We start from the raw sequence: 15,138 nt of genomic DNA, 5'->3' as shown, positions 1-15,138 counted from the left end.
CATCTGACCCCGGTGCTCTTTCCTGCCAAGGCAGGGGGTCGGACTAGATGATCTTCCTAGGTCCCTTCCGACTCTAGCTACTATGAAACTATGAAACTATGAAACAAGAGAATATCACATAATGACCTACCATAAACTTGCAGATTGTATCCTTTTTCTGTGTTTCCAGCTATGTTTGAGGCTGTACATGTGTAAAATGCAGCATCAGACTTCTCAGCAATTGATATCTGCAGCTGTCTGCCTCCAGACAACACCCTGATTCGTTCCGTGGAATCAGCCAACAGAGGAGAACCTGCAAGAGACATTCTTTTCGATACAACATAGTGCACTGCAACGATCAATGGCAAAAGCAGTGGCAATGGCAAGTAAATTCAAGTGTACTACTTTTCAAAGGTGCTGAAAAGTAAAGGGTACCATTGCACAGCACCCTTGCAAATAAGTGCACTTTCTAAATAGGTTTCTAGATATTGAAATGCTTTAATTTTAGGCCTCCAACTGTGAAAATTTGGAGCTTAACTAGATATTCTGTATTTACTGTATTTAGATCTTATTATATATCAGCATCTCTAAGACAAGGCATTATAATAAGTACTTGCTGCAATTCATTTTTTTCTGAAAAGTCTAAGTAGTAAAACAGTTTCTGTTCATATTGTTCCTACAACATTCAGTTATATTCAGACATTCAGAAAACACATCAAACAGCACCCTACAAAGTACCTGCATAGATAAATAGCTGAAACAGACTGGAAATACATTGGACTGATTAAGAACATAAGAATCAACACACTCAAACAGTTTGGTGGTCCTGTCTTGTCTAGTGTCCTGTCTCTAAAAGGGATAACCGATTAAGGGGACATGTAAACGTGCAAATGCATTCAATTGTGCAGTACTAAATCATAAGGATTTATATGTATCACAATAATTTATAAAGCCCTCTACATATTGATTTGGGTAAAGGTAAATTCAGCAAATCGCAAAGGGTAATTGCAGTAACTAAGTACAAGTTCAGTTGGCAGCATATTGAAGCTGGGATTTTCAAGGGCAAAAGAATAAGCATCCAAGTCCCACTGAAATTCTGTGTAAGGTGAATATTTACCATTACCACAAGCCAATGTTGAATTTCCAGGTCACTGAAGAACCTATATCTATGCCAACCAAAATACTTGAAGGGAAAAAAAATGGGAAAAGACTACAAGAACATAATTAATAACAGGTTTTTTGTTTTGTTTTTCTAAATGCGAGGAAGGATGGCTGCTCACCATTCTTTTTCCATGTAAGGCTTGGTGGTGGAATACCAGCAGATTCACATATCAAACTGATGAGGTTTCCTTCAATTACTGTCAGCTGAGAGAGATCATCTGAACCATAAATGCGTGGTGGCACTGAAAGAATGCAGACACCTTTAGAAGAATTCAGACATTTCTAACTGGAATTAAATCTGCCAGCTTTGGGACATGCCAGGCCCACTGTAAGCAGACAGAAACCACAGTGACTGAATCTTCTTTCCTGGGCAGAGGGAACAAACCTTTCTTTCTCCTGCTGGCAAGGAATAAGCAATACTCTGAAGCAATACTACTGAAAACCGTTTCCTGTTGATGGCTCTAACATCAGTGTGCAACCATTTGTAGTTATGTAAAGGAGAAGCAACTGCAAAAAAGAGGGCCAATCTATCTGCACTGTGATCTTCAATAATTTGGATTACTTTGGTTCAATCCTAAGAAAAAGACAATGGCTTACTTAGAAAGGGGAAGGCAATTTTCATTAAAATAAAATAGTGCAGTACATGCTTGAAAACAGACCAAAATACCTCCCACTGAATACCTCAGACTGAAATGGGAAAAGGGAAGCTTACTAATGAATGGCTTATCCAACACATTTTTAATGCATGTGAAAATAGGAAAACATTTCATTCTGACACACTAGACCTCAGACTCTTAAGGTTTTATTAAGCAAAATGTACATGCAGGAGTTTCCGCAGAAGTGACTGCAAAGCTATTTACAGTATTATATTGGTTTCAACCTTTGGGTTCATTCTGCTTCAGGCCAGAAAGCTCAGGTTAGTAAGGCAGATATCATCCTTAGCTGCTGGGCTGCATTCTGCCAGTTTCTGAAACTGGAATCTTACTAATACTGAAAAAATGATCAGAGGGACACATTTCCTGATTTAAAACTCAGTATTGTGGCAAAATACCATTTCTGCTTCTAATTAGTAAACAAAGGCTATTCTGAACATTTAGAACAGTTAACCACAGATGACTTTTTCAAGCAACTTTTGAGTTTCCATTACAGTCGTCCCATTGATGCTGCTATCACACTGGTCTCTCTGTTTAACGTGATATTAAAATAGCCTTTGTGCACAAAAGGACAAATCTAGTTCCCTTTTCATGGAAGGAACTTTTGCAATAGCATGATCATCATGAAACTGGAGCTAGGTGAGAGGTAAGATGGGAAGATTTAATAAAACTGGGAGTGTAGTGTAAATAAGCAGGATGCAGGATATGATCCTGTGTCCCCCATGGTATGACCAGCACCTGCTAGGTAAGGGGAACAGAATCTTTCTTGCCCACTCGCCCAGGGCATCTTCTCATCATAGACTGCATCCATCACTAAAACATTTTCTATGTTCATATAACAAACATATATTCTTATGTTCAGATTAGCTTAATTGGGATAATGAATGCTATTCCCAATATTTTCATATCCAGTACTATATATCTGAAAACTAAGGCTGTGCGAAGCTTTGGGTGCTGATTTGATTTGGAGGAGATTAGGCCCGATTCAGTGGCCGACTCTCTGAATCGGAATGAAATCAGGGGACCAATTAAAAGGTCTGAATCAATTCAAAGCTCTCCAAATCAAAATCAAAAAAGATTCAGAGAGCTTCGGCGATTTGGATAGTTCCTGCTGACTCCAGCAGGGAGCTGGACCCGGACTCCATGCTGGTAAGTAGGGGGCATGGGAGGGAGTCTGGAGTAGGGGTGAAGGAACCATGGGGGGAATCCTGCCAGGCCCCAATCCCTGCCTGCTCTCCCAGCCCCCCTATGGCTGCCCCGCCCACCCCAGCTCCTGGTTGTTTAAAAAAAGCCCCCACTCACTGGCTCCTGCCAGGTCAGGGGGCAATCCCTGCTGCCCCCCCACTGCCCCATGCTGCATGGGGGGCTCTGCCATGAGTCCCCTGACCCCTGCCCACTCTTCCAGCCCTCCCCATGGCTGCCCACCCCAGCTGGCCCTTTAAAACAAAAACCGAAAAACACTCCGGTCTCACCAGATGCTGCAGTAGCCTTGGAGCTTCTGGGGGCTTGTAACCAAGCCCTGCAAGCAGTGTGGGGCAGTGGGGATCACCTCCCGCTTGGCAGCAACTGGTAAGCAAGGGCTTTTCTTTTTTTCCAAAAAGCCAGGAGCTGGGGTCGGGTGGGGCTCAGAGAGCGGGCGGGGGATGAGGCCTATATAATTCGTTGCTTTAGCTGATTCAGCAGCAGCTGAATCTACAAATCCGATTTGACCGAATCGATTTGGGACAGTTATTCGAATTGCCTAATCGAATCACTGTCCCCTGAATCGGCCAAATCCAAATCCAAAGCAAATACGAGGTGCTTCACACAAACCTACTGAAACCCACAACTATCTCATGTGCAAAGCCCTAGGAAAAGCTAGGTAATTATTATTTTCATGTTAAATGTATGTATCGTTGGTGAAAAATATGTACAGAGAGAAAAGCTTGCATATACACAGTTTTGGTACACAGAGACATCTTCTGCATTGTAAGTCTGCCCCAGATACTACAAAAGCCAGCTGAAATTAATATTTAAATTAAATTTAAAATAACATTTTTCTATAAATTATTGGTAAGAAAGTTTGTGCAGAGTCCAGGAAAGCTATAATTAGGCTATATTTTATACATATAGGGCCAGATCTTAAAAAACCTGGATTCCATTTCTACAGATACATTTTAGAAGGGAACAGATACCTTATTCAACCAAATCCAGGACAACCCTGTATTTAAGATGACCCCATGATAATTAAATGGAAAACTTAAAAATGTGATATAAATGTCCATGTATAGAAGCTTATTATTGGAAAATCATTTTAAATTTGTCCCTCCCACTGGTGTGGCAGGGAAAGCAGCACCAGTGGGGCAGGCAGGGGCAGTGGTGGGGGAAGTGACATACTGATGGGGAAGGTGGAAGAGGCCATGTCCCTGGGCACCGACCGGGAGGGCACTGGCCAGGCCCTCCAGGGGGGGTACACAGTTGGGGGAGGGGAGAGGTGCACAAATGCAGATGGAAGTGGTATGGGGCCAGGAGGTTAGGGGGCAGGTGGTAAGGGGGGATTCAAGCAGCTTGACCCCTGCCCTTTGCCTTCTACCAGCTGCCCCCCACAATACTTGCGCATTCTGCTGCCTGCCCGACTTGTGCCAGGCCCCTTGCCACCTCTGCCCCCATTCAGCCTCAACCCCTCCCATTCCTCCCCGTCCACCACCACTTACTCTTGCTCTGGTAGGATCCAGCCCCAGTCTTGCCCAGGACTTACAGCACATACTTGCCCCAGCCCTGGCCCCATCAGCAGTGGCAGCAGCTCTGGCCTGGGCTCCACAGCTGCAGCAGCTGCCTGCCCTTCCCCACTTCTCATGCAAATCCAAGATGAGGGGCTTTCCCCATGTTTTTTTCCCCACAAGTTAAATGGGGGAAAATCTTGTCATCCTATCTATCCACTACTAGCTTCCAATTTCAACTACCAGTATTCTGAGGCCAGAGGTGTAAACTAATATATAAGCCTTATTTTGGCACAGTGAATTGAAGGGAATTTTACCTAAAAAGAATTTTTACACTATTACAATAAAATAGGTTTGGTAACCTGACTCCTAGATAAGCATTTACCAAACTAAATTTAAGACTCTACTCATTTTGCACTCCACTCATTTTACACTCCATGAGATGTTTACTGTGGAGTTGCCAATTTAGCTCCACAGTAAACATCTTGGCATATACATATGCCGCCTTATTAGGCCACAGGAAACTAATAAACTCTGCAGCAGAGGTTTTTTGTGTGCAGCAATGAATGTGTAGATGCTTACCTGGCTGGCAGGGGCATGACAGTGTTTCAGTGAGGACGGCTACCTGCTGGCTAGCCCCACACTGAAGCACCCTTGTGCCCCAGTCAACCCCTCCACAGCATGTTGACCCAAGTCAGAACAGCCTTAGGCTCAAAGGCTGACCCACAGAATCCCCTGCCAGGTGGGGCAGCTCTGACCCAACTCAATGTGCTGCAGATCCATGAAATGCGAATAAATACATTTGTCTATGTAAATGTGACACCTGGAGGCAATAAACTCAGGCACGATGTTCTTATTCTTCCTTATATTCCATATTAAGAAGTAGCAATCATTATTGCATTAAGAATTAATTGATTAAAATTTTCTGAAGTCAGATCAGTTAATTATTGGGTCAAGTGGCAGACTGAAGTCATTACAGACTGCTTTAAACACTTGTAACATCAAAAATCGACTATACAAAGACCATACCTTTTCACTCAACATTTCTGCTTCATACATGAATTCTGAATCATCTCTACAGTTATTATTTTTATTTAGAATTAATAACTGTACAGAATAAATACATTTATCTGTATTCTTACTTCCAAAACTTGCAAAACTTGAGGTTTACTCTTGTGTAATCTAAATTATTTTGGTGCACATCAACTGATTACTTAGCAGTCAAAGGTAATGTTTGCAAATCTGAGTTTCTAGGGTACTTAAGGGTTGATTGCAATAATTTAGAAGCAAAGTAGAAACTATCTAGAAAAAGTAGCCCAATAGGCACACTATACCTTTTGCTATTTTTACATCATAGCTGTATTTCTTAATCTTTACCTGAAGGTACTATTTATGCCATTTGGTGTTCATTTTAAACTTTTTTGAAAATAATACATACAGCTCATTTATATGCATCATATTATCAACTTAAGAAATGAAGTAAGAACTCTAATATCAAAAGCATTAATATTAACTAGGTCCTGGGCTTGGGATGGCATATTCAAGTCTTACCCCAAACATTGACATTATAGTTCTTTTCCGTTTTTCCAGCAACATTTGTAGCTTCACACGTGTAACGTCCTGTGTCTTGAACTTGTGCTCCTTCAATCTGGGAACAAAAATGGAACCTTTTGATTATACTTTGAAGGAGTAGGTTTCTAATTGCATGAATTAAATGTCATAGTTTAATGTCTGCTTGGGTTTTCTTCTGGGGGAGAAGAAACTGTTTGTTTTTAACATTGGTCCATCTAAAACAGAGGTGGGCAAAATGCAGCCTGTGGGTCGAATGTGGCCCGTAAGGCCATTCTATCCGACCCACAGGGCCCCTAAAAAATTTAGAAAATTAATATCTATCTGCTCTTGGCTGCCTGTCACGCGGCCCTTGATGGCTTGCAAAAACTCACTGCGCGGCCCTCCACCCAAAATAACTGCCCGCCCCCAAACTAAAACTTTTAATAAAGTTAACTTGGGCAATATACTCTCATACACAGCCACAAGTCTGTGCTCCCAGAAGCCATGCATCACTCCCATTAACTTAAGTGGGATAAATACTATGATGGTTCCCTCATACATAGCTTATAGTCTGAAGGAAGTACAGTGCCTTCATGAGTAATATGCAGGCTAGGAGGCATGCACCTCAATATTACCTTTAGCACACTTCCATCTTCAGAGATGCTAAGACCTGGTTTCTTCAGCAAAGGTCGGCCATCTTTGAGCCATCTCAGGGTGGGTGGAGGAATGGCATTGCTTTGGCAAAGTAGCTCCACAGCTTGGCTGATGAGCACAGAGACATTCTGTTCTTCTCCTGTTATGTCTGGTGGAACTAAAACAACAAATAAAAACAATGAGAGCTCTGGCCTACAGAGACTTTTTATCATGTGAGACACCAAGAACTTGATATTCTTCAGCTAATTAAATTAAGACAGCAGTTATGGACCATTCTAAGAGACTACCATGAAACCAAATACTTCAAGGCCAGGGGTTGGTAACCTGAGGCCCATAGGAGTCATTTCATCATCCCACAGAGCTGGGCACCTTCTATGATATTTCAGCATCAGGGGTTTTGCCCATGAAGTGGCTGGATGGAAAGTAGAAGTGCTGCTGGTGACACTGCAATGAGGGAATGGTGGTTATAGCTCTGGCTCCAATAGTGGCAGTGTGGGCTGGGTTGTAAATAATCAGCACTTGGAGCTAAACTGTTAAAGTACTCTCCTTTGCAAATCATTGCCTATTATCTATCCCATTGCCTCCCCATTCTAATAGCGAGGAAGTCTTTTCCTGATACCCAATCTAAACCTACTTTGCTGCAACTTCATGTCACTGGTCCATGTTCTACTTTCTAATGCAAGACAGAAAAGGTGTTTTCCTTCATCTTTATGGCAGCCTTTTAGATATTTGAATACTGCTATCAAGTGCCCCCTTAAGCACCTTTTCCACAAGCTGAGCATGCCTATTTCTTTCAACCTCTCCTGGGATGACTTGCCTTCATGTCCGTCACCTGCTTCTCAACCCTCTCTAACTTCTCCATATCCTTTTTAAAATGTAAAGTCCAAAACTGCACACAATACTTACTATGAGGCCTAACCAGTACTGAGTAAAGAGGTACTATCACCTCCCACGTCCTGCACCTAATGCTTCTGTTGATGCATCCCAAAACTGTATTAAACTTTTGTGCAGCTACATCACATTGCAGACTCATACAGAGTCTGTGATCTACCCAGACTCCCAGATCCTTCTTGTAATGTTGCTATTCAGTCAGGTATCACCCATTTATATTTGTATTTATGATTAGTCTTCCTGTGGTATAGCACCTTGCATTTGTCAGCACTGAATTTCATCCTGTTAGCTCCATCCCAGCTTTCCAATCAAGACCGTTCTAAATTGTACTCCTGTCCTATACAACCTGCTTGCAATTCTTCCCAGTTTTGTGTCATTTGCAAATTTGCTCAAGAAGCTCTCAATTCCAGCATCCAAATCAGTAACAAACATGTTGACCAGCAGCAGGCTCAGGACAGATCTCTGTGGGACTCTACTTGAAACCTCCTGCCATTCCGATATGGATTGATTTATAACTACCCTTTGCTTGTGGCTATCAAGCAAGTTATCTGTCCACCTTACAGTAGTTTTCTCTAGCCCACATTTCTCCAATCTGTTTATGATACCATCATGTGAGACTGTCAAAAGCCTTGCTGAAGTCCAGATACACTATATCTAGTGCATTCGCAGAATCAACCCAAGTAGTTACTTTGTCAAATAAGGAAATCAAGTTTGTCTGGCTTGATTTGTTCTTAGTAAATTTATGTTGGCTACTTTTGGTCAGCTTTTCTCCATCCAGATGTTTGCAAACAGACTTCCTTATAATACACTCCAGTAATTTCCCTAGTATCAAGGTGAGGCTAAGCAGTCTTTAGTTCCCCAGGTCCCCCTTTTTGCATTTCTTAAAAGAGGGCACTATGTTAGTCCTTTCATAGTCCTCTGATACCTCACCTATCTCCCACAACTTCATAAATATTATTTCCAAGAGCTCCAAGATCTCCTCTGCCAGTTTCTTCAGTACTCTGGAATGAAGTTCATCAGATCTTACTGGCTTGAATTCGTTCAGACCCATCAAAATCTCCAAGACTGTTTCTTTTTTTATCTCATTCCTCAGTTTGTCTCCTAACTTATCCAAGTAAACCTTACTGGCAGTCTGGTTGCAGCTTGTTGTCTTTAACTTCTTTCACCAATTGCAAATTCATTTTTTACCTTTGCCTTCCTGATTTTGTCCCTGCATGTTCTTATTGATTCCTGGTATGCTTCCTTGATGAACTGCCCACCATACTGGACACTGAGGTGCTCAGAAGAACAGATCTCCCTAGTATTCATACTCTACTGAAACTGGCACAGCTAAGATAGGCCAGTCACCTTTCAAGAATGCCCAACACTCTGCTGCCGAAGAAAATTTTCTACAGCAAACTGTCAAATGGAGTATGCTGTCACGGCACACCAAAGAAGCAGTACAAGGACACCCAAAAGGTGTCCCTAAAGAGTTTTGGCATTGATCTGGAGTCATGGAAGCAAATTGCTTATCACCGTCCATCCTGGAGGTCATTAATCCAGAACAGAGCACTGGCCTTCAAACAGCAATGCACGGCAGAAGCAATGAAGAAATGCGTGACCAGGAAAACAAAAACCTCTTGTACATCTTCCTTGCCTTCCTGCCCCTACTGTAGCAGATTGTTCAAAGCAGAGATCGGGTTATAAGTCACCTATGTACCCATGCAGCCTAGCCACCACCTCCTCCTTTCTCTTTCCTCTCTCTCTTTTCTCCACCCCCTCTTTCCATTGTCTGCATGATTTCCTTTTGCATTTGAGGCATCTAAGAAGCAATTTGTGCAGCCACATTAGTCTCTTATCATTCTTATTGTGTTTCTATCATGTTAGAACAATTTCTTGTATTGGGCTTCCAATACTGTGCCCTTTAGAATTTTCCAGCCCTCCTGGGCATCTTTATCCCTAAGTCTATCTTCCCATGACACCATGCCCATTAGCTCCTTCAGTCAGTTGAAATCTGCCTTTTTTAAATTAAGATCCTTATACTGATGACCTAATGTTTTTTTCTCCATCTCAGGATCATGAATTCTATCTTATTAAGATAATTTCCTCCCAAGTTTATCATCGCCTGCACATCCTCCACCAGTTCTTCCCTATTGGTCAGGGCATGATCCGAGATAAATGATCCCATTGTTGTCCGTCACACAAGTTAGGAACTTGCTCGACTTTTTAAGTTTGGCTATATATTCTTTCAGCAGATGTCCCAAAAATTGATGTCTCCCATCAGTACTATCTCATAAATTTTGGATAATTCTGACACCTCCTTGAAGACGGCCTTATCCATTTCTTTTTCCTGACTTGGTAGCCTATAATAAATTCCCACCATTGTATTGGTGTTGGCTTTTTTACCTTTTATCTTTACCCAAATACATTCTGATTTGCAACCTTCTCCCTTTTGAACCAGGGAAAAAGTGTATGAATTTTTGACATACAAGGTGACACCAACACCTTTTCTCCCAATCCTGTCCTTCTGAAAGAGAGCATAGCCCTCAGTGATGACATTCCTATCGTAAGAGCTGTCCTACCAAATCTTTATAATACCAATCATAGCATAGTTCTTTTTACAGGATATGACTTCCAGTTCATCTTGCTTGGTTTCTGTACTTCTTGCCTTTGTATACATACATCAGATATATATTTGCATTGTGACCTCCTTGTTTCCCTTTTGCTTCACTCATTGCTGTTCTGTGGCTCTCTGGACATTTCCTAGAGTTGAACTTCCTCTTCCAGTTCTTTCCCCTCTAGATTGGTTGCTCTGTTTCTGGTGGTTAATGCACTCTCCCCCATGGAAACTAAATTAAAGTTCTAATACTACATTGGCCAGACCACATTCAAAGACAGCCTTTCCTATTCTGACCAGATGGATCTTGTCTCTTGGTAGGAGTCCTCCTCTCCAAAACTTTCACCCATTCTCAAAGAAACCAAAGGCTTCACCATCAACACCACCATCTCAGCCATGCATTTGTTTCCATAGAATCATAGAAAATTAGGGTTGGAAGGGACCTCAGGAGGTCATGCACAAAACAGGACTGTCCCCAGTATATCACCCCACCCAAGGCTTTGTCTAGCCTGGTCTTAAAAACATCCAAGGATGGAGATGCCACAAACTATCTGGGTAACCTCTTCAGGTGATTTACTACAGTGCTTTTAGTACCCCAGCTGAGGGGCTCAGGGGATTGCAAAGCAGGGGGCCTGCAACCCACCCCCCAGCTCAGGCTGAGCAAAGCCCAGTCAGCAATGTGCTGCTGCTTACTTCCCCCTTTCTTCTCCCCCTCCCTCCCTGCTGACAGCCATGGAGCTGGGAGGTGGTGGGGGCTGGGGAGAGGGGTAGTGTAGGCAGGCTTGATCCTGCTGGCCAGGAGGTTTGGTGCAGGCAGGCTTGATTCTCCCTCCCCACCACAACCCAACAGGTGAACATCTGTTCATCTGCTGGGTCAGAGGGGCACTGTAACTCATGGCACTTTAAGTAAAGCGCCATGAGTTAGAACATGGACCTGAACATCTGTCTGTACCCTTAGTACAATTTTCCCATTTCCTTTCTTTTCTTCTCTAAACTGGGCATCCTTAACATTCCAGAAATGATATGTGAGAAACCACAAAATGTGAGGGAGAAAGAAGGGGAAGCAAAAGAAACTGTTTTTAGAACTATTATGGACCTCACCTAGAACAAAAGCTAGTAAGTTAATTAGTTGATGGACGATTAAATTTGTCCCAGGGTAACACTCAATATACAAGCAATGTAACTCTCAAGATGTCATAAAAAACACTAACAATATACCCTTGTCTGCTTAGTACAGGAAGTAACTAAACAAAACAGCTGATTTCACAGCTTGGAAATAATTTAGGGAAAAGTCTGGTCTCTGTGGATAAGAAACACAGTAACTGTAAAAGAAAAAAAAATGAAACACCCTCCCCCCCCTCCCGTTTATCTTGCTTTCTTTGTAGAAGTCACAAAGGGCCTAGATTCCTTATGGCTGTTTGTGGAACTGAAAATTGGAAGCTGACCTATTACTGTGGAAGGCTAATTTATTTCCAAATGTTTCCCACCAATTATTTTTCCTCTCAGCTAAATGAGTTGAACTGTGTTCAAAAGGAAACTGAATTTACAAAATGGAGACTAGAGACAATAGAGTATTTGCTTCCAAAGGAACAAGGATTAAAATGAATCTATTATTTTAAATAATACACATTACCAAACATATTCCAACCCTTAATTTGACTCTGTATATAAAAAATTACCAACAGTCTCAGCTACAGCACCACTGAAAATTCTTTCCCTCCCTCACATCTCAGTTAGTTACCTGCTACAGCTAAATGTTAAAAAGTGATGTTAATATTTGGTGACAGTGCCACTCAAAACTATCATGCAGCTGAATATAAAATTAGGACATCTTCTATTTCAATTGCACTTTTAAATGTATATGACAAACTTTGCTTCCCCTCCAACTTTCACTAATGGGTACAGAAGTCCCTGCAAACACAGAAGAAACATTAGAAAGCTAAACAGAACCTCTATATCATTTCCTGACCAATCAACTGCTTTAAATATTCAAACAGACTGAGACATGTTCTTTGTTTTTCTTCTATTTTCAATTATCTTCATAGATAATTACTGATTTACTTAATAGTGATTGGTTATTACTAGGCATGCTTCATAATTATTCTCTTTGACATACAGTAATAATATAATGCCACTGAACTGGTCCTGTTTCAAACAACTGTAGCTAGTGTCAAATACTTTAAAAACATATGTAAATGGACAACTAATTTATCCAATAATATTATGGGATACCTTTTTTTTCCTAATATTTCTGGGAAAATATTGTTCTTACCCCAACTAGTGGAATTTTCATCCCACTGTACTTTGCCGCAGTAATCTCTTGTGATGGCGGCTTTCCTAGATTAGTTCTGTAACCAATAAGTGCCTGTCATCAGTTTAGCTGTCCCAGCTTGTTTCTAAGCCAGCCTTTGTTCAGACACCTCCAGTTCCTCATTTGAAGGGCTGCCATAGTGCCTTACTTTTGCTATACAACACACATAGCTTCTAGTCACTAAGCAGTTTTTGGTTTATTTGCATGTCCTTTTCACATCTCTTGCTCCTTTCCCTGGTTCACAGTCCTTGTCTTTGAGGGCACCTATATGCAAGCACCAAGGCTGCTTCAATGTACTATAATTACCATGCTCTAGCAGACTTCAGCACCCCTGTACTGAAAAATGGCAGTGGGGCTGCTTTAACTAAAGCTCATTCCTTGAGCTTTAAAGTGCCCCAGTTGTTGACTCTGGCTTGCCCCCTGGTTTCTAGTCTCTGGCTTTAGAAGCTTGGCTTGATGTCCCAGCTACAGATGTTCGGTACCTGATCTTGGCTCTGTATGCTGGACTTGCCTCTTGTTCTTGCTCCTTGATTTGGCAACCTGACTGTTGACATTTGGGTCCTGACCATCCTTTCCAGCCCTTGCCTCTAGCACTAGACTGAGTTATCCCTAGAAGACCTTAACAAAAATATACATATTTCCATCTGTCAGCTGAAAAGTCATTACTTTTTTATTCTATCATCTGTTTCCTTGTTCCTCTATTCTGAAATAGGAATATACTTGAGTTATCTTCTCTGTGCCATTCATTATCTTACAGGCCTCAGACATTTTACCTTATTCTTTCCTTCTCCAAGCATTTTAAACTCTCCAGTCTTGCATGCTTCTGATTGCCCTCATCCTCTTTTGATCCATGTCCATTTCTGCTGTCTTTTCAGAGCTAAAGAACTCAATACTGGTCACAGTATTCTGAGTAAGGGTGCTTTAACAATTTACATAATGGTACCATTTGGTATAAACATCTAGATGTTGCATGCCATAGAACCCAAAACCATAACTAGTGAAATTAGTCATGCTTGTTGGCAATATCAGAGAATACAATTAACGAATGTGTCCGGGCAACTTTAAGTATGATCCCAATCAGCTCAAGGTTGAGAACCATTGGTTAGGAAGTATGGGAAATCTTACACTGCCCTGCTTCTAGTATATTTGTCCTATAGTTGCATGGAGGGACACACTCCTCCTCAATACCTGACCTCTTTATTAGCTTGCACTGGGTCAAACCCAACTCTCCCAAAGGAAGCTCTAAAAGCTGTGCCATTGTTATGGAAACTCTATGAGTATCATTTCCAATATTCATAGTACAGAAAGACATGAGAACTCCTCACCATAAACCCGGAGATCAATATCCCTCTGTTTCTCCCCTGCAGCATTCACTGCAACACATGTATACTTTCCTGTGTCACTGATCTGAGCACTAGTGAGTGCTAGAACCCGGCCTCCAGAAAGAACCTGGAAAAGAAATGTTGAAAGGACATATTCATTATGTGCTGCTTAACTCAGTTTCCTCAGTATATGCTGCAGCATAATAGAGCTAGGCAGGCCTATTCTCTTTCATTCCATAACAAAAAATTACTACCACCTTTATCTGTTCTTTTAATGCTTCCCAATCTCTCTTCCCCCTGAACTCCTCCCAGTCCTGTGCAGTTACCTTTGCTCCAAATCTTGCAAATATTTAGGATATGGACATACAAAAAATATACTGTGGACTTAAAGAGGGGTAGAGCTTAATGTGCAGCATCTGCTACATGGTAACAGTCTACATGCATGCTCTTACCCCTCAGTAAGTAGAGGCTAAATTGCATTATTTTTACATTGAAAGCTGAGTTAGGCTAGGCTAAAATAAACTAAGCTAAGCTGACACCATTTAATTTTGACTTATGATGGGCAGTTACTTCAAAGTATCTGATATTCAGTAATGCCCCAAGTTCTTTTGCCCCAGATAAATTGTTCCTGCCATACCTTTAAGCATATACTTAAATTTATAAAGGTCATTGAATAATAGAAAGTTCCCAGCAGAACTGCTCACATTCACTTGTCTTTGCCTTAGCCTCACACTCTGAGTTTCACAAGTTCCCTCTTTCCCCATTTTTTCATTTTTTTTCCCCTTCACAATCAATTATTTCAGGAAATCACCCATCTTTCTTCTCTTCCTCAAGAGTTTCCCCAGATCCCTCTTTTCTTCAGAGCTACTTAATCTTTGCCCTTTCTTGTCTATCTCAGAAACAATATTTTCTAGACAGGAAACAGTTCCTATCATATCCTTATAAATTGCAATATGTATGCAATGTGCTATACATATTATATTACCTGAATTCAATATGATCCTGAATTAAGATGACCCCCAATAATTAGATTCTAAACATGGAAGATTTACATGTGTGGAATCTAATTATTGGAGGGTTGTCTTAAATTCATCCTCCCCCAACTGCTGCAGCAAGGAAAGCAGTAGCGGGGGCAGGCAGTGGGGAGAGGTAGAGAGGCAGACAGTAGTGGGGCAGGTGGGGGAGCAAGCAGGGGAGCAGTGGGGGCAAGCAGAATGGGGGGCAGTAAGGGTGAAGTAAGGGAAACAAGCAGTGGGGGGATCAAGCACTTGCTCCCCACTGCATGTTCCCCCGTGCCTACTCTGACCACCTCTGCTCCCAG

The 15,138-nt window shown here is 41.7% G+C and overlaps 1 protein-coding gene across 2 annotated transcripts in view; it reads right to left on the bottom strand.

Moving 5' to 3' along the window:
- HMCN1 (hemicentin 1) overlaps window positions 1-15,138 on the bottom strand; it is a 348,410-nt gene that overhangs the window by 133,982 nt on the left and 199,290 nt on the right. For both annotated transcript variants that reach the window (XM_019556684.1, XM_019556685.1), the window contains exons 40-44: window positions 13,821-13,944; window positions 6,679-6,854; window positions 6,044-6,140; window positions 1,260-1,382; window positions 131-292 (exon numbers count right to left, since the gene is read on the bottom strand). In XM_019556684.1, coding sequence (XP_019412229.1) covers window positions 131-292; window positions 1,260-1,382; window positions 6,044-6,140; window positions 6,679-6,854; window positions 13,821-13,944 — 682 coding nt within the window. The remainder of the gene's footprint in view (window positions 1-130; window positions 293-1,259; window positions 1,383-6,043; window positions 6,141-6,678; window positions 6,855-13,820; window positions 13,945-15,138) is intronic.

The sequence above is a fragment of the Crocodylus porosus genome, unplaced genomic scaffold (genome assembly GCF_001723895.1).
Source record: "Crocodylus porosus isolate Cpor-Errol unplaced genomic scaffold, CroPor_comp1, whole genome shotgun sequence".
NCBI lineage: Eukaryota > Metazoa > Chordata > Crocodylia > Crocodylidae > Crocodylus > Crocodylus porosus.
The sequence above is the reverse complement of the archived record's forward strand: the minus strand, read 5'-3'. Positions and strand labels throughout refer to the sequence as shown.